This window comes from Eretmochelys imbricata, chromosome 1, assembly GCF_965152235.1.
Source record: "Eretmochelys imbricata isolate rEreImb1 chromosome 1, rEreImb1.hap1, whole genome shotgun sequence".
Taxonomy (NCBI): Eukaryota; Metazoa; Chordata; order Testudines; family Cheloniidae; genus Eretmochelys; species Eretmochelys imbricata.
The window spans coordinates 264813124-264836920 of NC_135572.1; the positions used below are offsets into that span (position 1 = coordinate 264813124).

General features: G+C 46.6%; 1 protein-coding gene across 3 annotated transcripts; it reads right to left on the reverse strand.

Annotated features, from left to right (window-relative positions):
• Positions 1–638: 638 nt before the first annotated feature.
• IFT27 (intraflagellar transport 27) lies at positions 639–11174 on the reverse strand. Of its 3 annotated transcripts, none has more exons than XM_077829369.1 (8): positions 11057–11174; positions 9974–10092; positions 5069–5148; positions 3712–3771; positions 2311–2370; positions 1543–1660; positions 1112–1221; positions 639–924 (listed from the first exon to the last, which is right to left on the reverse strand). In XM_077829369.1, the coding sequence occupies exons 2-8, from the start codon at positions 10005–10007 to the stop codon at positions 826–828; spliced, it is 561 nt and encodes a 186-aa protein (XP_077685495.1). In that variant the 5' UTR covers positions 10008–10092; positions 11057–11174; the 3' UTR covers positions 639–825. The 3 variants fall into 3 exon arrangements, with proteins under 3 accessions (XP_077685495.1, XP_077685496.1, XP_077685497.1); XM_077829370.1 differs by lacking the exon at positions 11057–11174 and adding an exon at positions 10522–10592; XM_077829371.1 differs by lacking the exon at positions 3712–3771.
• Between the last annotated feature and the right edge of the window lie 12623 nt (positions 11175–23797).

Here is a 23797-nt window from a genome sequence, read left to right on the forward strand (position 1 = left end):
GTGACCTGGGACCAGCAGAGGGCACTGCATTACCAAGTTATGAGAGGTACAGAGGAAAAGCTCCTGGCAGCCAAACAGCTTCTAAGAGGGAGAGAAAATGAGCCAAGTCAGAGTAAGAACTAGACTCTGAGAAGTCAGAAACATAGATTAGGGTCACAAACTACATCAGCAGGGCAGTGGGCTCCAAACTGATGAACCTGGGAACGTAAGCCAAGCCCCAATCTGTAGGCACATCTCAGAACCATTCCTGAATCAAGAAGAATCCCTGCAGATGTCACACTTCATGCCACAATTGCTGGACACATCTCAACAGACTCTGAGCCCAAAGTCTATTCCATCCCTGCTAGTGAATGTGCTTTCCAGGTGCAAGGCCCTCCTCAGTCCTACCCCCTTCAGATATATGTCAGTGCTGGGCTGTCCAATGTGAGACATGTCCCATTAGCCTCCCTACTCCTTCCCCATCTCAAAACCCCACCCAATCATCTGATCCGTGTTTCTAGCAGGAAACGGACGGGGCAATCTCAAAGCAGAAGGATGGCAATTTCCATTCTGTAGCTCCCAACTGTCCAACAGATTTTCATGGAGAAGAAAACCACGTCAGGAGACATGAAAGAAACACCAGGTCTCAACCTCAGAAATGCTGCCTTTCCCCATATTTATTTCTGGTTTAATTTGAATGGTCAGGAAATGGTCACAAGGGGAAAAAACAACAACCCATCTCTCACTTTCTCTCCATCTTCCAGTCTGTGGGATTCTAGGCATCAGGGTGTTTCCGGACTAAAAGAAACCCCACAGGGGCTAAGCAAGTTGCTATACCCAAGGCCCTCACACTAGTGAGTGAAAGGTTTCCACCTTCTCTCTGTAGAGACGGTGGAATGAGTTTGCCAATATGTGGAAAGGGGCTTCGATGTTCTCCATCTCCTTCTGTAAAGAGAGAAGAGACGTTGTGAAAAACGGACGGAGGAAGCATTGAACTATTTCTACTCTTAACTGCTTGATAAAAAAATCCCACATTGATACTGGGAGTAGATTAAATGATAAAGGATTGTAACAGAGCCCCCAAAAGAGAAGACACCCACTTCCACAGATGGAGAAGAGAGAAGACACTCACCACTGATGTCTCACAGTATTGCAGGCCATGGATCTCAGCCCACTCCTGGGCCCGTTTCTGCTCCACAACTCGTCGACCAATCAGGTCTGTTTTATTCCCCACTAAGACACCTACAAAAAGTGTGAAACAAAGGAAAAGAAAACAGAAATGCTGAATTGTTAGCAATAAATACCAGAAAACCTGGTGGGTGAGTTAGAAAACAGGGGAGGAAAAAAATTGGATTGCTAGACTTAAAGAAGGTGCTAGAGAGGACGGCAAGGAAATCACCTGGAATATGCTCTTCCCTGGTCTGTTCTACTCACAGACCGGGTGAGTTGGAGGAAGCCATGCCTGGCTTGGATTTAAGATAATGCTTTATGCCACATCTCAATGGGGAAAAGACGCTGCTACAAAACATGAGAATGGGTGCAAAGAATCTCACCATCTCCTACCTGGAAGGTGCATTCCAAGTGTCCGTGCCCTCAGCTTCTCCAGCCACTTGGCACAGCTGTTGAAAGACTGTTCATTGGTGACATCATACACAATACACAGGGCATTGGGCTGCTCCCACTGTACATCAAGAGAGAGATATTGTCAGCTCTAATTAAACTGATGTGGCCAATTGCCAATACATCCCCAGAGAAGACGTGTCTGTATGGGAAACACATTCCAGGACAGAAATAAAAGGAGTCTGATATAATGGAACCTCATGCTCAATTAGCTGACCCTATTCATCAAAATTAGATGATACAACTGAAAGGTCCCTAATGTAGGTGGGGACAGGGACACACTTGCTGGAGTGTGAGAAGTCAAGGGAAGTTCTATGTCCCAACAGAAGGCAGAGTCTCTGTGGAACAGAAAGATCAGGCTGAAAGCAAAAATCTGATACACTAGAATTGGCAAAATGGAAGTTCCTCTAAAAACGCCCATAAAAAACCAAAAACATCCACACAGTTATCTCAGTTTAGTATTCCCATTTCTTTTTAAGAGCCAAAGGAGCTTCCTCTGGGATCCCACCTCCTTTCCTTTGGAACAGATTCCCTACAGTATTGTTCCAAGTTTCAAGATGTAAAGGAACAGGGGTCATAGGTAACCGAGAGGAATTTCTCCCACTTCCACTCAGGCCAAGGCTTGCTACATCTCCCAGACTGGGTAGCTCAGATCCTTTTCACAGCAAAAGCCCCTCTTTAGGAACAAGAGGACTACTACATGATACTTGCCAGTTTCTCTATCATCTCAGAAAACAGTTCTTTGCCCGCTGAGTCAAAAAGGAAGAGTTCCTGAAAGCAGAAAGAAGGTTTTTGCATGGAAGATCATGAAAAGGATTTGGGGGTTATAGTGGATCAGAAACAAAATATGAGCCAGCAGTGTGATGCAGTTGCAAAAAAGGCTAATATCACTCCGGGGTGTATTAACAGGAGTGCTGTTCGTAAGACATAGGAGGTAGCTGTCCCATTCTACTAGGTACGGTGAGGCCTCAGCTGGAGTACTGTGTTCAGAGAAGAGCAACAAAGATAACAGGTTTAGAAAACCTGACTATGGAGGAAAGGTTAAAGAAACTGGGCATGTTTAGTCTTCAAAAAAGAAGACTGAGCGGGGACCTGATAACAGGCTTCAAATATGTTAAGGATTGTTATAAAGCAGACGGTGATCAATTGTTCTCCATGTCCACTGAAGGTAGGACAAGAAACAATGGGCTTAATCTGCAGCAAGGGAGATTTAGGTTAGATATTAGGAAAAACTTGCTTAACTACCCTTGTAGTTAGAAATAGAACAAGTTTCCAAGGGAGGATGTGGAATCCTCATCATTGGAGGTTTTTAAGAACAGGCTGGACAAACGCCTGTCAGGGATGGTCTAGATTAACATGGTCCTGCCACAGCACAGGGGACTGAACTTGATGACCTCTTGAGGTCCCACCCAGTCCTACATTTCTATGATTCTATTTGGGGAAGGGTTTGGGAGGTGTACACTAGAAGCTGTCACACTTGCTTCTTGTTCAACCACAGCAAAGTAGCCTGATGCCCCAGTGGCTAAGCTCACAACCTCCACAGTGCACCTACCCCAGAGAGCAAGTGCAAAGCAGTAGTTGGATTTCCTGCATAAACAGTGAAAAGGTCTTCCCTGCGGTGCACCAGGCCCGGTCTCCATTCCGACCTCCAACTAGATCTGTGGAACAAGAGACTGGGATGCTAACCTGAATATACCTATATCTTAATGGTAGTGCAGAGCATTAACACACAGCAGTCTGGATAGGGCCCAGTCTCCACTGTTTTGGGGAATTTGAATTATACCTGGGTATCCTACATGGCAGTGCAGGGCCCTAAGTGGATTGGTGAGAGCTTCAATTTAAGAAGTCATGTTGCTGCTGAATATGTAAACATGTATGTTTTAAAAATAAGTTATCACTGAAAAAAAATCAGCTAGTGTGCTTAATTATTTTAATTTATTATTTGTATTATCTTAGCGCATGATCAGTGTATCAGGTTTCCAACTTAATATCCAAGTAAAGCTCTGGTGAGTCCATCCAAGAGAATAAGACATGTCAGACATCCACGTAATAGATGGACTTTGTGCTCTGAAGATCTCCTTCTGTCCCTATTTGTGACACAGCAGGGCTCACCACACTATTACTTGTCTCTGGAACAGATACAGTCTTCACCAACAGTTCCACGCCTGTCGTCTGTCAAGCAGAACCAGGAAAACATTGATCAGCAGGGATTGTAGAGGACTGTCCACTTACACACTATGCTCTAGGGTGCAGCAATCGTCTTAGATCACCAGAATACCATCAAACTAAGACCGTGGAGAACCAACTTCACAATAACACTTCCTAAAGTCCTAATGACAAACTTTCTTACATGTTGCAGGCAGTATTTTTCTAGCTATGTTGGTGCTAGGATATTAGACAGACAGGGTGGGTGAGGTAATATCTTCTATTTTGGTGAGACAAACAAGCTTTTGAGCTTATACAGAGCTCTTCTTCAGGACTTCTCTCTAAACTTTCTTACAATCTTACTGTCAACCCCTAGAGACTTGCTCACACGGGGAAACGCGATGGAAAAGAACCAGCCTCTGGAGATTTACTCATATATCAGGATATTGGTTGACAACTTCAGATCTAGAGCTGGGTCAAGACTCACTGATTCCTCTCTGCTTGGTTGCTCCAAAACATCCCTCTGAATCCTCTGCACTGACCATGTGATCCTTCACAGGTGCTTTGCTGTACCTGGCACATAGGATTAGGGGGGTCCTCTTTTTATGCCTGTTCCACTTTCTCTGCCCCTCCCCCAGCCTCTTTTCCTTTTTGCCTCTTCTATTTCTATTATCCAGTTTTCATTTTGGTCTTTATTTCAATGTATAATACATAGGACAGGACTTATTTTCATCCTGCTTCTATACACCTAACACCATTAATGTTTTGTATATAGAAGGGCTGAAAACTGCACCCTCTTCTTCTCGGAATGATTTCTTTAGATTTCAATAGCTTGGGGCCATGGCGCATATTTTCGTGTTTGTATAGTGAAGAGCATACATTCCACACTCAGATATTCTACTTGGAGTAAGCAGCTTCCTCCTGCAGCAAACCATTTTCCCTTGGAGCTCCCTGAAAATGGGAAATTGTCTAAGACCACACTAGCTTGTGAAGATTCTGATACAGAAGGAAACTACTGCAATTAGTTTACTGTGTGTTAAACTTTGAAGCCAACTCCCTAGGTATATGGAAATCTACTATGATGCTAGTCAGCTTCTCTTTACAGCCTGGTGTCTAAGTATTTGAAAGAAAACTCTACTAGACACCCCCTTTAATGCATCAGTGTAAAGGCCTGTCAATAGCTAAAACCAGCCCTCAATAATTCATTCTGCCTGGAGTTTCCCATTCTTCACTCATGGAGCTTTAGAGAAGTCACCCGATGGCAGATTGAGCCCGGTGTCCTCCCTCTATCCCTGTCCTGTGTGTATCATCCCACAAAGCTTACCAGTGTGTAGTTTTTCTGGAAATGAGCTCCATCATTGCAGAACATCTGGGACAAAGCACTCTTCCCTACTGCTGAGTCACCTGCATGGCCAAAGCACTTTGTTTAGTCTTGGATGGACAATCTCATTTCCCCTCCCCTCAATCCCATTCCCACCAAATCTTCAAAAGAGCTTTTTGTTACCTGCATTTGCAATTTTACCCATTCCAGTCACAACAGGCAAGAAAGCCAGAAAAATCAATAGGACAATTGTCTAAGTTGTGAAATGAGAGTTGCTACTGCATGTGCAGAGCTGGCTTTAGGTGTCTGCAATATCCATGGCTGAGAGGCCCATAAACATAAAGGCAGACTTGCCATTTGTTCTGAAATTCATGGGTCAGCCCTGTATGCTTTCTAGCCTGGGACAATTAAAGATTCCCAAAACTACTCAGGCATATCTCAATGTGAAGACAAAAACTGTGGAATAGGAGAGGAGAAGGGTCTGGATAGACCTTCCTCTCTCAACATTACAAATCTCCCAAAATCCAAATGTGTTTGTGGGACGATCAGGTCATTCATGCTACTGGAGAATTGCAAGAGGGTGGTAGTGTTCTCCTATGAACCCTCCCCCACTTAGCAGGTGTTGCCCCTGCTGGGAGATGCTAAGCAACTCCTGCTGCAGGTGGCTTGTTAGCTCCATCCTGGACATAAGTGAAGTGAGTGTCACTCTCTCGAGTGAAATCCTGATTCATACCCATAAAAGCCAGGTGCAGGGACAGTAGGGAGATGGCTTGTGCTGCCCCTATTTTGGGAATACCAGGTGCTGGTTTGGCCCCCGAGTGTAGGTTATCCCCCTGGGCTGCCCTAATTTAGGCTCCTGCTGCAATAGTCCCTATGGGCCATAGCAGTGGCACTGAATTGCTGGATCTTAAGACTGCACAGTGTACTCCCTGGAATACACTCTACAACAGGATCTCCTGTGAAGCTGGCAAAGAGCTATCCTGGTGTTCCCACAGGATATACTTATACTTTCTACCTCCTTTGTGCTCGCCTACCCAGCGCAAAGGGTCTAGAGGTCTAGGCTGAACAGCTCATAAGGAGGGATTCTAGGAAGCAACCAAGCCTGGAATTAATATTGTGTGTTGAGTTACTTTGTTAATAAAGCTGAACCCAGGAAGGGGGTAAATTTTGACCTTACCATAGCGTGTACACACTGTGTTTTGAGGCAGAGTGGGAAAGCTACACATATGTCTGGAGCACGAAGAGTATTCTGGGTAGTGACTCTTGCTCAGACTCATAGGCCAAATTTAGGCCTACAGTAAATATATTTCATACTAGTAGCTGAAAGCCTATGCTATTGCATGGGTATACTTCGTAGTCATGTGTGTAAAAAAGCTGAAAATGGAGCTCTTGTTTCATGAGCTGTGTTGCAATGAGCAAGGGTGCTATTTGTACATGTTCCCAAAGTTTGCGCTCACACCTGCTCCACCTCCTTGTTACCCCAAGTAGTTGTTATTCCCACCTTCTCTGATTAGCTGTCACATTCGGACTGCCACAGAACCTTTGGACTCCAACTTTCCACCTGGTTCTCACAGGGACCAGTACTGACTGAACCTGGTGATATCCTGAACAAGAGCTCTCAGCCATGCTTGTAGCTGTTTCCTTTGCTTCACACTGACTCAGCAGACATTCTAGGCTTCAGAGTCACAATCTTGAAATCCTATTATATAGATAGCGGTATCTGCTTACAATAGCGCTGAATTGGGCCCACAAATTAAGATGGAAATGCCCTGTTAGCTCATGGAGTTCACTTCACATGAAGAAGAAGGCAGTACATGAAACAATAAAGTTTGGGAACTGCTGATCTAGCTCATCCTTGACCAGTTCAGGATTGTTCCCTACAGTATGTTCTCTAGTGCTTTGACCAGTCTATTGTTTCCCTGGGGAGGCTAATGCATAGTTTAATAGACCATTACCTCCTTTCAGAGTGATAGCCATGTTAGTCTGTATCAGAAAAAAAAAAAAAAAAAAAAAAGAAGAGGAGTACTTGTGGCACCCCAGAGACTAACAAATGTATTTGGGCATAAACTTTCGTGGGCTGAAACCCACTTCATCGGATGTATGCAGTGGAAAATACAGTAGGAAGATATATATACAGAGAGAACATGAAAAAACGGGTGTTGCCATTTTTACCTCCTTGTTTCATGACATGATGCTTCTTTACACCCTGTCCCAAACTGCAGAAAATTATTTTGTTTCCACCTCTCAGTGCAAATTCTTATCTAATTTGGTGTCTTCTTTCAGCTTGATTGCCCCATTAGTGAGACAAGGTAGGTGAGATAATAGCTTTTATTGTACCAGCTTCTGATGGTGAGAGACAAGTTTTCAAGTTTGCACAGAAGTCTTCTTCAGGACCTGAAGAAAAGCTCTGTATATGCTCCAAAGCTTATCTCTCTCACCCTGGGCTCAGCTGACACAGTTCTTAGGAAAAAATTAAGCCTGAATTTAATGTAACTGGAAAAGTAAACTATGTACATTGATTTGTTGCTCTGCCCTTTGAGTACTAATTCTATTTCATGTATTGAAACAGGATTATTGGATAGTTTAGCAGCAGGGTTGGGAAAATAAATTGTTTTGAGAGGGTACAAAAGGAACAGAAGCTGGACCAATAAGATATTACCTCACCCATCTTGTCTCGCTAATATCCTGAGACCAACAACAACACTGCATGCCCCATTAGTGACATTCTTCTCTTCCCTTGCTCCATTCTTTCGCTGCACTCCAATCCATCATTATACTTTATTACAGTAATTTAACATTGCCTGCCTTTTTCCTTTAGTTTGGTCCTATCTTTCCACCATTGCTCCCTGTGCTATTCCTAATGTTACTAATTCCTTTGGCCTCCAATACCTTCCCCATTCTTCTAAAAAAAAAATCAAAATACTGTTTACCACCTTCTTTAAATACACTCCCTTCACCCTGTCTAACTACTGCCCTAGCCTTAACCTTCCCCTTTTCTCTGCAATTAGCTTACACAACAATATTCTTGACCGTAAATCTTCCCTGGAAATAACAAAGGAATAACTATATGATGTCCATCATACAGTTAACCATCTCTTTCTTTCTGCTAATGAACACTCTTTTTCTCTTCTCATTCTCCTTGACCTCAGTGCAACTCTCAGCCATGTGAGCCACTCTCTCCTCCAGATGAGTAGGTACATGTGAGTTTTTTGTTCCCTCCTCTGATGTTTATGCTCCTACCTAATTGTGTTCTCTTTCCCCCTTTAATCTGTAGTGGCTCCTCTTCTGTGTTAAGATCCGCCCGCTTTGGAGGTTCCTGAAGCCAGAGGGAAGTGAGAATCTTTCCTTTTACCTAGCCCCTTTCATCATGGGCATAAATTGGGGAAACATGGGGGGTGTTGCCCCCCCTCAACCTGCAAGCCTCAGCAGGCATGGAATTTGTCCCCTCTGCACAGCCTTGTTGACCTAGCTGGAGGTGCCCCCCCGTAAAATAGAAGTGAAACTACACCTATGCCTTTCTTATCTCTACATAAGATGTCTTGCTTCTATTATGCTTGATACCATTCAACTGTACATACTTCTCAACAGTCTGTCATGGTCAAACAAACTTGCAGCTTTACCTCAGCTTCTTTCAGATCAACTTGTGCTTCTCTTGAGCAAGAGCAACCTCCTTGGACACATCTGCCTTTCTTTTATTTGCAACTAGACTAACACCATAATTTTTTTTCTTGTTTGTAATCATCCTTATTCCTGACATAATTTTTTCCTTCAGCACTAATAGAAATGCTCCAGCTTATTTCATGAAGCTGGTCTTGGCTCCCCGCTCTGCTTCTCTTGACCTTCCTGTCACATCATCTTTCCATTGTTGTGAAGAGAACTTTCTCTTTGATCCTGCATCTTTCTTTTTCAGTGGCTCTCCATCATATTAAATATCTCATCTGAAAACATCCTTTTCCTCATCTGTACCTCTTAGTTTGTTACTTTCTGCTTTTTATGCAATTGTATTTAACAACAGTCTAACTGAAGTACAATTGATATGAAGGCTGCTGTACAAAATGAAGCAGTGTTGTTGAGGCACTCTGATCTAGTGGACAGGGCACTGCACAGGGAGTCAGGAAATCTGGGCTCTGTTCACTGCTCTGCTAGTGACCTGCCATGTGACCTTGGGCAAATCACTTCCCCTCTCTGTGCCCCATTCCACCTTATGTCTTGTCTATTGCCTTGTCTATTTAGACAGCAAGTTGTTTGGGGCACGGACTGTCTCTATTTGCATGCACAACACCTAGTGCAATGCAGTCCTTATCTCGCCTATTGGACATTTGGGCTGCTACCATAACACAAATAACAGCTAACAATAACAACATGGCGAGAGATCGGTGTAGGCTTGGCAAGCTGGTCAATTGACTGGTCAAATAACATCAATTCACTGGTCAGCTGATTGCCTAGTATTTGGCCACTGTCAACTATTTGAGCAAGAATGCCCTGCTGCAGGTGGTGGTCTAGCTTTTTCATTTGACTACTGGGGCAATTATTTATTGCATAGTTTGGAGTCAAGATAATTCAGCTGAGTAACTTGTTTTTTTCAAGTAGGTCTAAGTATCTAGGGCTCCTGGAGATCGCAGAGTCTTGCTGTCTTTCATTATCATTCTCATAAATCAGTGTTTTAAAACATTGGACCATTTTGGCCATTATTCAACCCCTCAGCTGACGCATTATTTTGGGTCAGGTGGAACAGCAAACCCCAGATGGACTCCAGCAATGCTTAATTTGTAATCAAAGAGGCGCTGGGGGTCAAGCAATTATTTTACATTTATAACTAATGTACAATTGGTATGAAGGCTGACCCCAGAGGTGCCGGGGCTCAGTCCTGGCACAAATTAAGCACTGGACTCCAGATGACAAGCTCACCTGTCAGGATGCACTTTGCAGCTAGTTTCACCATGCTCCGTGCTGCCACGAGGGGGACCGGGGACCGTTCCCAGGGGGGTTATGGTGATGATGGCTGCCTCAGGGGAGGGTGCTGGAGCCTGTGGGGAAAAGAGCCTTAAACAATCACTGAAGGGCTGAGCAGGGGCGAATCAGCAGGCAGGACCACGGCAGCGGGTCCCAATGGGGCAAGGGGGGGTGCAGAGAGGAAGGGCAGGTCTTGGTGTGTGTGTGCCGAAGGAGGAGGTGGAGTGGGGGAAGGCAGGTCCCTGGGGGGTGCAGAGAAGGAGGGTGGGCTCCGAGGAGAGTGGGGTGCAGAAGGGGAGGCAGGTACCTGGGGGGTGCTGAGAGGGGGAGGGCGGCAGGTCCCTAGGGGATGCAGGGAGGGGAGGGCGGGCTCCCAGGGGAGTGGGGTGCAGAGAAGGAGGCCGGGGGTTGAGATGTGGGAGGCAGGTCCCTGGGGGGGTGCAGAAGGGGGAGGAGGGCGGGCTCCGAGGGGAGTGGGGTGCAGGGGGAAGCGCGGGCCCCACCAGCTATACGAACTCGGCCAGCGTCGCAGGCCCCGCCGCCCTGGCCCTCCCCCTCCCCACCAGCGCTTCCCTAGCAACGCTCCGCCCTCGCCCAGCCACCGCCTTCCTTGGGGGGGCGGCCCCCTTCTGTGACACGCGATTGGCTGGCGGCGCTGTCCATCCACCGGCCTCTCGGGCCGCTATTGACTCCCTTTCATTGGGCTCCAGCTTTTGGGAACGTGGAGACCCCGGTACTCTGAGGCCACTGGTTCAGGAATCTACTTGTCTTTGGGTACGAGTCTGTCAATCAAAAGAAATGCCCCGCTCATTGCGAGGGAAAAGCGGCCTGAGGCAGGCGATGAAGTCATTACCGCTGCAGTTCTTGGTGTGTGCGCGTGCGCGCAAGCTGTTTCTACCTAGCAACTAATAACATTTACAGGACCCTCTTTTTGATTGGACAGATCGCGACGGCCTGTACTATCTAGGCGGAATTATTCTATAGCGAGGGTTAGGGAAAAACGCGACGGCCAGAAAGATGCGGACTAGCAGTACTTACCAAAATGAGGCGCAACTTCCTGGCAGAGTCCTGGGGGAAAGAACGGGGAAAAAACTACTTTAACTGCGTACGCCCTTCAATACATAATGGACTCTTCCACGCAGCTCGTTCACTCAACTCCGAGTTAACCGCGCATGCGCACGGTTCTCTTCCCTCTAAGTCGGGCCCCTCCGCCCCTTGTTCTCCGTGCCTTGCGCGTGCTCTCCCTGGGTTCTGCAGCCGGCCCTGGCCTTGCGTGTGGGAGTGCAGCCCCCATGGGGGCGGGGACAGCCAGCCACAAGCCAGTGCTGGGGCAGCGGGTGTCCCACGCTGTAGGTAACCCCCAGTGGGAAAGAGGAGAAGGGGGTGATTATATTGCTCAGTTTGGTCTTAGGCCTGGGTATAGTACAGATACTGAACTGGTGGTCTTGGTTAATGATCTCTTCTTGGTGATGGAGGAAGATCAAGTATCCCTGTTGTTTCTTTTAGATCTGTAGCTACCTTTGATACCATTGACTGGAGTATTTTCTGATTCACCTGTAGGCATTTGAAGTGGTGTACAGGGACTGACATAGGTTTTATTGATGCAGCTACATGCATAAATGGGCCCACTTTAGAGTGGTGCTTTCCCTTTCTTTTTGTTTGATCTCAGAGGTTGCATTAGACAGCTGCTCAGAGGGCTGTCTTGTGGACTTCTGTGAGATTCCATTTTGTCACCACTTTGCACAAACTGCAGACGTGGCCATTAGTAAGGAAGTACGAGTTATGATGCCTCAATATACTGATGATGCCTAGCTCCATATTTCTCTCTTCAAGTTCTAATCCTGCTTGTGCAGTAGGATTGCTTACTCAGTATCTAACAGAGATTGTGGCATGGGTGAAAGCTAGCTGGCTGAGAACCAGTGGAAAGAGAGATGATTATAGGGTGGGAGAAGCAGCCAGAGAAATTAGTGACTGTGATATCCACGCTTTTGATTGTCTTGACATATATGCCATGTGTTTCTATGGTATAAAAGTCGGATGGGTGGGTGGGATCCACACAGGGAGTTAGGTGTCACAATGCTGAGTGTCGTGGCACCTAATTTTGAGGCGCTTAGAAAATCCCAGGAACAAAACTGCAATCCACAAAGCGTGAGTTAGGCCCTTGGGCTCCCTCTGCAATGAATGGGGAGAGGCAGGTGCCTAGAATGTGATCCACAAAAGCCAGCACACTAGGTGGGGAGCAAGCCAATAGGAGATGCTGATGAGAGGGGTGTGTCCTAAGTCCTGCCCCTCTCTCAAGGATAGATGCCTAAATCCGGGCTGCAGGGGTTGTGCCTGTCCCTGCTTAGTGATCCACGAACAAGAAGAACCCGTTGCCTGGAGTCAGGTGTCTTAGGCACCCAAGCTGTTTCTTGCAGAAATGAGTTAGGTGCCTACCTTGCACCCTGCAAAATGGCTGGAGGAGGAGCTGAGCTTATAACTTTTAGCCAACTCAGTCACCTGGAATGTGGGAAAACCAGGTTCAATTCCCTCTTCTGCTAGAGGGAGAGAGGACTTGAACAGGGGTCTCCCATGAGTGTGGTCCAAGTGCTGAGCTATGGCCTAGTCATAGGTGGTGGGTGAAGCTTCCCCTCGGGGAGGCTAACTCCCTGCCCTGCTTCTTCTGGCAGAGGCCCTGCCCCAGCTCACGGCTTCTACCTCCCTGTGGTGAAGGGCTGGGACTGCAGTGGTGCTCTTGGCCCTGGTCAGAACTTCAAGTCTGGAGCCCCTCCCCCATTTCTCCCCTTTCACTTGTGACCCCGCCCCCATTCTGCCCCTACTCCGCCTCTTCCCCCCAGGCCCTCCCCCTTCACTCCCCCCCCTCCACACACCTCCCACTTCTGCCCCAAGACTGGAAAAACTGCCATCAGAAGCTCTCTTCTCCACACCATATCTGTTAATCAACAGGTGTTTGAAAATGAGGAATATTTACCACAAGTATATGCAATGATTTATGGCCTAAGCTATTAAAAGTAAATTCAGAAGACCCACTGAAGGCAACCAAACTGCCAGGTTTGTTAACATCCCAATCCATTGAAGGAGCAACAGGCAAGAAAATAGAAACATTAGGAATAGTTCGCTCAAGGAGGCAACTGTCCAGACTGGCAATACTGCCCCGTGGAAGGGCTGATTCCACCTCTGATATAAACCAAGAAACCCAGCAGCGAATGGAATGAAAACCAAGCTTGACAGCCAGGATATGCACTGAGGCCCATGTCAAAGGAGTAAAATCAATTAAATGAACCCGTTTTGTTACACCTGCTGCAATAAGGGAAGAGACAAGACTCCTAGAAACAAGACTAGGACTCCTCATGGCAGGGTTATAAACAAGGGAGCCCGGGGAACTCCAGCTGCCTATCCTGTGTCCTCAGCTTAAAAAAAATCTCCAACTGGGTAACATCTCAAAATTGAGGCAGCCACGGGCCATCAAAAAAAGTTCCTGATCAAAACCCAACCCCTATCTGCTGAAGTAAAGCAAAGGCCTTTTGTTTCCAAGGAAAAGGCTCATCTCCAAATAATGGCTGCAGAGACTGTAACCAAAAAGTAGCAACTCTGCTCAAAAGATCAAGGAGACCTTCTACAACAGAAATAAAATACCCTGCCTCAATGATGCTTTCCCAGAAAAAGCCCAAAAGAAACTTCTGAACTTATTCTAAAAAGAGGCAATTAAATTATTAATGCTCTCTAGCACCGGCTCTCAAAAGGAGAGTCAAGGCAAACACCATATCCACCTTTGTAACCTCCTCTAACTTTTTCATGACTCCTTCCCAATTCCAACCCCAAATATCGGTCCTAACATAATTCCTAGTGCTTCAAGCCTCATCTCCACCTCTCTGGCAAAGTCGGAGTGGAGGCGGAAGATCACCCAAGCCCCCAGCTAGAGTGTGTCACTCTTCCCCCAGTTTATGCAAGCTGAAGAAGTGTTCCTAAGAGAGTGCTGACATTCAGTCAAAACCTGGACATCACAATCATGAGTAATAAACACACAGTCACATAGTCAGCATAAAGACTTTCACTGGAGTACAAGATGAAAAAAGGAGAGAAAGGCCGGAAAGGTGCTTTTGCAATATGCATAACAGAGACTGGATAGCGCATACCCAGTAATATATATCTCGCAATAAGAAAAGCTTATAAAGCTTATAAAAAATGGACCTGTTGGGGATGCAGTTGATCTGATCAGGGTGCATGAGTAAACCATTCACAGTTTTCAGTCTTTGCCGAGACCTTTGAAAAAGTTTATAGTCAGAGTAAAGCAGGGACACAAGTCTCCAATTCTTCACCTTCCCAAGGTCCCCCTTCTTAGGCAACAGGGTAAGAACTGCTCGATGACAACTGACTGGCAATATCTTCTCTCTGATGCTCTGGAACAACTCAGGTCCAAGAAGGGTCTGAAAGCTCTTATAAAACTCCATAGGCAACCCATCAATAGCAGGTGCCTGCTCTGGAGCAAAGCCAAAACGGCAGAAGTCAATTCTGAGAGCATCAGGTACTGTTCAAGTCTGTCCACATTCAACATTGAGATCCTAGGAAGATCCTCAAGGATTCACCAAGTCTCGGATGGACACACAGACTCTGTGTATCACAGGGTTTACGCACCGCTGGTGGCCATTCTGGGGAATAGCTCCAGCCAGGTGTTGCATCCTCCCCTGGCAGTGTCTCCTGTCATCCTCTTGCCCTGTGGACCCCACTCACTGCAGGAACTGCATCTTCTTTTCGTGACTTGGCCCTCTGGCTGGGTCACCATCCGTGTTCCCCCCTTGCGGGGTAACAAAGTCCCTCTTGACAAATAGGTTCAGGCAGTTTTCCTGCTCACCACTCTGCTGGTGTCACTTCATCAGTGGCTGGTAGAGGCCCACCCTCTACTCCAGGCCATGACTCAGGGGCCTCTCATCAGCAACCAAGGTCAACCTACCCCCACACCTTGCTGCTGTCCCCCTGAGCCTAACCTACCTCTCTGGCTCTCCCCCAAGCCACACTCCCTCCTCACATGGAGTAACTGTAGGCTACTTGCCTCTAGCCCCAGACACCTCTCCCTTCTTCCAGGAAGTGACTGAAGACTCCTTCCCTCCAGCACCTTCTTTTGCCAGCTTCCTGGCTTATAGAGGCCCCACCTGTTCTTGCCCAGCTGAGCCTGTTCTACTTAAATCCCTGTTTCCTGTCTTCTCTGGGTGCAGCCTGGGCAGTTCATTGGCCCCTTTAACCATCTTTACCCTTCTAGGCCTTGCATGGGGTGAACACCCTGCCACACTGAGGCATACAAGTAGGGTTGCCAGGCGTTCGGTTTTTGACTGGAACGCCCAGTCGAAAAGGGACCCTTGCGGCTCCAGTCAGCACTGCTGACTGGGCTGTTAAAAGTCTGGTTGGCAGTGCAGTGCGGCTAAGGCAAGCATGGCGTTGTGTGGCTCCTGGAAGCAGCAGAATGTCCCCCCTACGGCTCCTAGGCATTAGGGTAGCCAGGGGGTCCACACACTGCCCCTGCTGAAGCGCCAGCTCTGCAGCTCCCATTGGCCCAGAACCGTGGGCAATGGGAGCTGTGGGGGCTGTGCTTGCAGACGGGACAGTGCTCAGAGCCATTTGGCTGCACCTCCGTGTAGGAGCTGGAGGGAGGACATGCTGCTGCTTCCAGGAGCCGCCTGAGGTAAGCACTGCCCAGAGCCTGCACCCCAACCCCCATCTGTGCCCCAACCCCCTGTCCCACCTTGATCCCCTTTCTGCCCTCTGAACTCATCGATCCCAGTCCGGGCCACCCTCCTGCACCCAAAATCATTCATCCCCAACCCCACCCCAGAGCCTGCATCCCCAGCTGGAGCCCTCACCCCCTCCTGTGCCTCAGCCCCCTGCCTGCCCTCCGAGCTCCTCGGTCCCAGCCCAGAGCACCCTCCTGCACCCCAGAGCCCTCACCCCCAGCTGGAACCCTCACCCCCTCCTGCATCCCAGCCCACTGCCTCAGCCTGGAGTCTTCTCCCGCACCCTGAACTCCTCATTTTTGGCCCCACCCTGTAGCCCGCACCCCCAGCCATAGCCCTCATCTCCTCAATCCCTGAGCCAGCCCAGTGAAAATGAGCGAGTGAGGGTGGGGGAAAGCGAGCGACAGAGGGAGGTGGGGATGGAGTGAGCAGGGGGTGGGGCCTCGGAGAAGGGGAGCAAAGGTGTTCAGTTTTGTGTGCGTAGAAAGTTGGCAACCCTACGTACAGGTCTGAGGAAAAATTCATGGCAAAGTTCCTAATCCCCACAGGATCTTAATGACATTGGCCTAATGGCATCTTGAAGTGGTCAATCATCTTCAGCTCTGCATGAAGAAAACCAAGAAAAACTTTCTTTCCAAGCCAAAGAAAATCTTAAAAGGCACATCCATTTGAGAAAGGCCCTGACATTGGGCCCTAGCCAGTGCATTCTAAACTTTGTTATCCAATAGGTCATGCAAACGTTATTTTTTATATTTCCAGCTCTCATGCAACTCAACATCATTACTAAGTCTTCTATAATCTATACTCCAGCGAAGGTCCAGACTTATCAGCAATACATATTCCAGATAAATATATTTAATATTAACTTTACCAACCTACCATCATTGCCGCAAGGAGAGGAAAACACCTGTCCCAAAAATAATTGAAAGAGCCCCAATAGCGAACATCTTGTAAAAGGCAAATGTTAAAATGCCAGTATGAATGATGGTCTTGAGTAGAAGGAAGAGACAACACAAATAAGAGCACATCATGATCTGAAATCCCAATAGGGACAATATAACTGGAAAGCAAATGAGACAAATGATGAGTAAAAACATAAAAACAGTCCAAGTGGGTCATAGAGAAAGAGCTGGCACATGTACCCAACGAGGTGTACCGCACATAAGGTGAAAATGTTGCCACACATCAGTCAGACCAGAATCCTGTAAAAGTGTTGCAAGTCACTGAGCGGACAGTGGATGCAGTTCCAAACTATTCCTATCCAATCTCTTATTAAGAGTACAAGTAACCCTCCCCCCCAAAAAAAATTAAAATACCATTTGTCAAACAGTTTGTCAACAGAGCATCCAAGGTTTGAAAACACACACACAGTCTTTCCCTATAGTAGGACCATAGACATTAATCAAAAGAAGAGACTGTCTATTGACTGTTCGACCTCTTCTGAGCAGTCTGGAACAGCTTCCTGCAAAACCACCGAATCAGGCTTCACCCTGTCCGCAAAGAGAATGGCAATCCCTGCACTTGCAGTGGAACCATGACTCAGGAAAACCTCCCCTCTCCAATCAGCAAGCCAATCAATTTGGTTGCCTGCATCTGTGTGGGTAGGGTGATGTGAAAGTAGAATGAATTATATTGAAATTATAATTCATTAAAGAAATGCTGCTTGAAGGGTTTGTTGAAATATAGTTGTCAGGAGGAGAAACATTAAGGAGTGCGAGACAATGGGTCCTCAAACTAATTAACTTAGAGCTCCTACTGAGCTAGGAGATTGGTACAAATAAGATATGTATGTATATTTGTCAGTTTCTGCTTCCTTTTGTCTCCTATGTTAAATTGGCTTTGGCTTATCTGTATAAATAAGTTAGCTTGAGCTTTTGCAAGGGGCTCACATATATCTGGGTGCATTGGCAAAGCGCTTTGCTAATAAACAGAGTGGTCTGACAAATTCAGTGAGTCTTGAATCTGACTTTGACAGTGACCAGACAGCAAGTGTGAAAAATCGGGATGGGGATCGGGGAGGGCGCAGTAGGCTTCTATATAAGAAAAAGCCTCAAATATTGGGACTGTCTCTATAAAATCGGGACATCTGGTCACCCTATGTGTGGGTCTCTTGCAAAAATGAAATGTCTACCATTTCCTGGGACAGGTAAAAGTATTATAATGTCCCTACACCCACTTATATTCAGAGAGCCACATACAAAATTATTAATAAAAAAAAATAAGAAAAAAGATGCAGAAAAAACTCCCAGAACTTCAGACAGCAACACTGAATTCTCCCATATCCATTATTCCCCAACATTTCCATTGGTCAAAGGGACACGCACTTTGGTCATCAGTTTTTTCAGTCTGTACCATTTCTGTTTGTCAAACTCACACACAGAGACATGTCTCATAGTATGCTGAGCGGACAACAAAGACTGGTTTCCTGACCTTAATCTATCTGCCCCCCTCTACTCCATGTTTCCCATTCGTCTCATCCAGAAAACTCCCCTCAGGGAGTTCATCATCCAAAGAATCTGTGAGTTCATCATCCCCCACTCTCTCAGACTGAGTGTCACTACTGACCTCGACTGAGGGAACCTCAGAGAGACAAGAGGGTGGGGGCTGCTGGGACCTAGGGGGCAAAACTACTAGCTGAGAATTCTCCATGCTCCCAACCAAAGAACTACTCTCAGCAGTACAGTCAACAGCGTGCTCCCTGACTGTGCTGACCAAACCAGCCCGCTTCGCAGCCCCCTCAGAAGCTTGGAACTTCCTCCACCTTCAACAACCGTTTTTTATTTTGGGGCTTCGTCAGCAAACCTGATCCTCAGCCAGAGCCACGGATTCCATAGCAACAGGCTCAGCCTCCATTTTGCAGTCAGGCTCAGGCCGAGAGCCCACTAAGTCAGGAGCCACAGAACCAGTAATGCCATCTTCCCCAGGTGGTAAAGGGGGCACGAACCTCACCGCCCCAAACCAACTGGAGCCTGTTAGGAAACCCCTACATTCCCAGGGGCAGCCTGCCTCTTCTTAGTGCGCTGATTGATCAAATGTAGGAGACTCAAACAACAAAAACAGGCCATGTCCTCAGTGACAACAAACACAATGTACTCACACTCCCCAACCCTATACTTCAGAGAAACTTCTAACACTTCGGAAGCATAGTTTAATATCACATAAACCTGGCTATGAAAGGACAAGACATGCTGAACCTCTGGGGTTTACAGCCCAAAGGAATTATCCTAATAGGGCTAGTGAATCTTAATATAACTTGCCAGGTCTTTAGGTAGCTGCTTGTTTCCTAATAAAAGAGGCGCATTAGAGACAGTGACTTTAACAGCAGGGGCACAACAGGGACAAAAACACCCTGCAGAACAATCCCCTCCACAACCACCTGTTCAACAAGGCTAAATGCAGCAACAAACACCACAGCCTTGCTCGTGCGGGAGCCATACCTCACATTTTTAAATCTAGTCATCTTCCCCGCAGCTGCAACCCACCTCTCCACACAGGCAGAATCAGAGAGTCTAGAGGCAAAATCCGCAACCCACGTGGCCATGGGTTAAACCCTCAAAATCCACAACAAACAGAGGTCTCTGTCCCCGGGGCCTGGCCATGCCAGCCCAGAGGGCAGACAAAAGCCTGTTAAAACAAAAGAAACCCTGAAATATAACATTCAGTGACCACAAAGCTATACATACAAGATACCCAAAGCCCCACTTCCCCAAGAGAAAGAAATAGAGAGAACAGCAAAGGACACCCACTTGCAACCATCCTCCAAAACAGCAGTTCTCAACCAGAGGTCTGGGAAGCCATGGGCAGGTTTCAGGGGGTCCACCAAGCAGGGCCAGCATTAGACTTATTGGAGCCTAGGGCAGAAAGCTGAAGCCCAGGTCCCTGAGCTCTGCCTCCTGGGGCTGAAGTTGAAGCCTGAGCAACTTAGCTTTGTGGGGCTTGTTGTGGCATGGAGTCCCAGGCAATTGCCCTGCTTGCTACCCCCTAACACCAGCCCTGGCTTTTATCCGCAGAAAAGGAGTTTTTATAGCATATGGGGGGGGGGGGGAGAGGGGAGGCTCAGAAAGAAAAAGGTTGAGAACCCCTGCTCCAAAATACACGCACAATCCTCTGGGATAGAGAGAGAGATAGCCTGGTGGTTAGGGCACCCATCTGGAAGGTGGGAGACCCTGTGTCCCTGCTCCAATGACTTACCACCACCTTTTCCCCTGGTTGGACTTTGAATGGGACCTGATCTGGTAGGTATGGTCAGAGCATGCCTATTGGATCGAGGCCTTCAGGTAAGATAAGCAGAGGAGTGGCTATCTTCCCCTGGTTTGTGGATCATGCTGAGGTTCAGGTGGCCAGGTGCCTAGTGTGAGGCAGCACTGGACATGCCCAGAAGTAGAAACTTAGGCCCCTAGGGAACTTTTACCCCAACAATGTAGGCACCGAGTGAGTTTAGGTATCTATAGGGTGAGGTGATAGCTAAGTGGAGGTTTTGTGGATCACAGTGACTCTTAAAGTAGAGGGGGGCAGAGAGATTAAGGTCAGGAAACCAGTCTTTGTTGTCCGCTCAGCCTTGGTGAAGGCCTACAAAGATACTGGGGCTGCAGAGGGAGGTGGTCCAACTTGGTGGTCCACCATTTGCCAGTGATGAGTGGCTATTACAGATGGCAGTCTGCCCCAGTGAATAGGGGCTAGATGATGACTCTCAGTAGCTACTGAGGCAAGGTTGGGATAGAGGGTTGGGGGTTCCCCTGGGAGGGGAGACCCAGAGTGTGGGGATTGCTGGGGGGCAGAATCCCTGGGTAAGGGGCACTGGGGTCTGGAAGGGACACAGGGCTTAAGGCAGGCGAGACACTGGCCAGAAGGAGAAGCTCTGGAGCTGGACAAGAGCTAATTCCAGGGATGACCAGTGGGAGGTGCTGCACTGGTGAGTCTGTATGCTGCTACAGCACCTAAGTACACTTGTAGGTCTGGAGCTAAGTGAGTCTGATTAACTTGTTTCTATTAGATCACTAACTTAATAACACTGCTTGATAGTTCAAAACTTTATGTATTTTGCTATCTCTTCAGTGGTGCCCATCCTGAACTTTAGGTGCATTACAACCTACTGAAAAATAAAACCAGTTAACAAATCAGAACTTCAAAAAACCCTCCCAGCCAGCAGGCCCAAACACTGATAAAACTGCTATTTCATTCATTCCCTCCAAACAGCCAGTCAGCTCTCCCCACAACCGGTCCATTTTTAGGCATCTGACCTTTGTCCCTCCCCTGGACAGTTTCTTTTCTTCTCGGGGTTCCGACCATGACAGCACTTCCATTGGAGAGGATCCAGATTAACATATTCTTAACACCCAGGGAATTTATTCTTCCCTCTGTAACACCAGTTTTACACTCCTGTAACTCTGTTGAAATCAACTGAATTTCAGCAGTGCAAAATTGGTAAGAGAGTGGAGAATCAGGCCCAGGTCTTCCACATTCTTTTGTTGTAAGGGTTGAGCATTCTGATTCTGGTTGCTGTCAAGGTTCCTGTTCCCTTTAGCTCACATCTGCTTGGGTTTTAGTGCACTCCTTTAGTCTTCCAGCTCCCATTTTAGCTGGCCAGTCCTACCTACTTCTTGAAGCACCACCTTCTTTTCATTTCTAGGTTTCCTGATCCCATTGTTGCAAGCAGCTACCTGCATTTCCATTTTAGCTGCCTGGACAATGGCAAATTGGCCTTCTAGTACTTGGCTTTATATCACTTCTACGTTTATGAAATGGTCTCAGATTAGATAGCTAGTAGCCCATGGCTAAAGACACCAGGTAACTCCCTTCTCTCCCTCTGTTCCCTACTTTGGAGAAAAGTTTCTAAAACCGTTGGGGGGGGGGGGCAGGAGGTTCACGACAGTTTAGTGCCTGTTGGAGGGCGTTCTTAAAGTGAGTTCTACTCTGAAAAGGTAATGTGTGATTTAAAAAAAAAATTCCATATCAGTTGTGGATGGTTTACAAATAAAACAATGCATTCTTTAATTGTTGGCCCTATAAACTCCACTGGGGTCTGGGAGTTAAACTGGTCCAGGTTCTGCATGTTGGCTTGCACATTATTGCCAGGTTCTGCATGTTGGCTTGTATCCTTAGTGACCCTAGTGCAAGCTCACTGCCTTCAGTGTTCAGTTAGTTTCCCATGTCCTCATCCTTATGAAGCAGAACCAGTAGCAAGTTGCACCCAGGACAGCAGAGGCAGATGAAGACATCACAGACTGCTGCTGTTCAGTATCCGTTACAATCCTGGCCTCAGTGGAATCCTGTCAGGGCTTAGATTCCATAGTACAAAGGCCTTTATGGATACTTAAGATAGATATAATCTACACATGGGGTAGCAAGAGGAGAGTAAAACCTGCTCTCCCATCCTTTAAAATATCTTGTAGCCTGGGGAAAATTGGGAGAAGCACCCCCATCCCAGGCAAATGCTTTCCTGGCAGCAGGACAAACGAGCACAAACAGGTGGAGTCTTTCATCATGTGGCTGAATGTAATTTACCTATCTTAAACCTCCTTAAATCTAGGGACCAAAGCCTATTCAGATTCCTTCCATAGTGTCAATTCCATGTCTTTTTGCAAACATGCCAAGCCACTGTCAAGATGTATAATGGCTGTAGTGCTTATTTAAGGTTTATCCTCCAACATCATGACTTTCGTTGGCGTTTGATGATCAGGGGAAAAAGATTATAGAGGACTTAACATTCAGGACAGAGAGGGAGGTTTTATCTGCAAATCATGAAGCTAAGAGTGAATTTAACTCTGCTGCCTTGCATAGGCACATGACAGTTGTAGGGGCTTTCAGTATGTGATCTTACACCACAGGGCTATGTAGATATTTTATGTATGTAACAGGCATAGTATAATGTATACTCTGTTGCAAGGCTGACCTAAAATCTGCCTATGGTCTCCAATCTACACTGTAAATTCTATGTCAGCATTAGATGCATTAAACAATTGAGGGTTTTATTGAATTAAATATGAAAATGGTTAATTCAGTCAGTACTGTAGCCCCTGTAATTGAATTTGATTGTTTGTTTTATAGTGCCCCAAATGTTTATTTACAGCATGCTGCAGACTTTTGTATCAAAACTGTGTAACTGAATAATAGAAAGAAAAGGAGGACTTGTGGCACCTTAGAGACTAACCAATTTATTTGATGCATCCAATGAAGTGAGCTGTAGCGCACGAAAGCTTATGGTCAGATAAGTTTATTAGTCTCTAAGGTGCCACAAGTCCTCCTTTTTTCTTTTTGCGAATACAGACTAACACGGCTGCTACTCTGAAACCTGAATAATAGAAGTAGCCGAGAGGGTGCTGGGAGTTCTTGTCACTTGACTAGCAAACAATTGGGGCTTTTGGCCCTTGCAAAAATGTGGACGCAGTTTGGGCTTACAGAGCAAGGTCAGTAGCTAAATGTTAAAAAATCAGCAGTGCAATAGTCAACAATACTTTGATAGTGAAATTTGTAGATGATCACACTTTATTGTGTCAGGCTGTTCAGACAGAAGTGGATATTGATTTATACTTGATTCACATTTGGAACATTTTTCATCACAACCAGACAGGCTAGAAACTTTGTTCTAAATGAAACTTTGGGTTTTAGAGCCCAAGTGAGCAACCGAAGGTTTATTCTGCAACGATTTTTTTTTAAAAGTAAGTTTCTAACCCTCATGGTTACAGAGAAAAGCTGGAAAATGAGCCTTTAGGATTCATAAAAACCAAAAGGCAAATATAAAGGATCCCAAATTCATTTTTACTTATTAAAAATGGCATGGTTTTTAAGCTAATGTCATGATTTTTTGGGGCGGGGAGGAACGGAGGCAGCACTGACCCGTGGTTTTTGAATGCTTGGGGTTGGAAATATTGCTGCCTTCCTGCTCTCTCACAGCTCATGCAGTAGAGATACCTGACGCTTCAGAGGTGTCCCAGGTTTGATCCTGGCCAAGGATGAGTCTGTGTTACACTTGCCTAGTGAGCCCCGTGATTACTCTCAGTGTAATTACATCTTATTGCCACTTGAGGTCAGCAGCTGCTGAGAAAAAGCCATT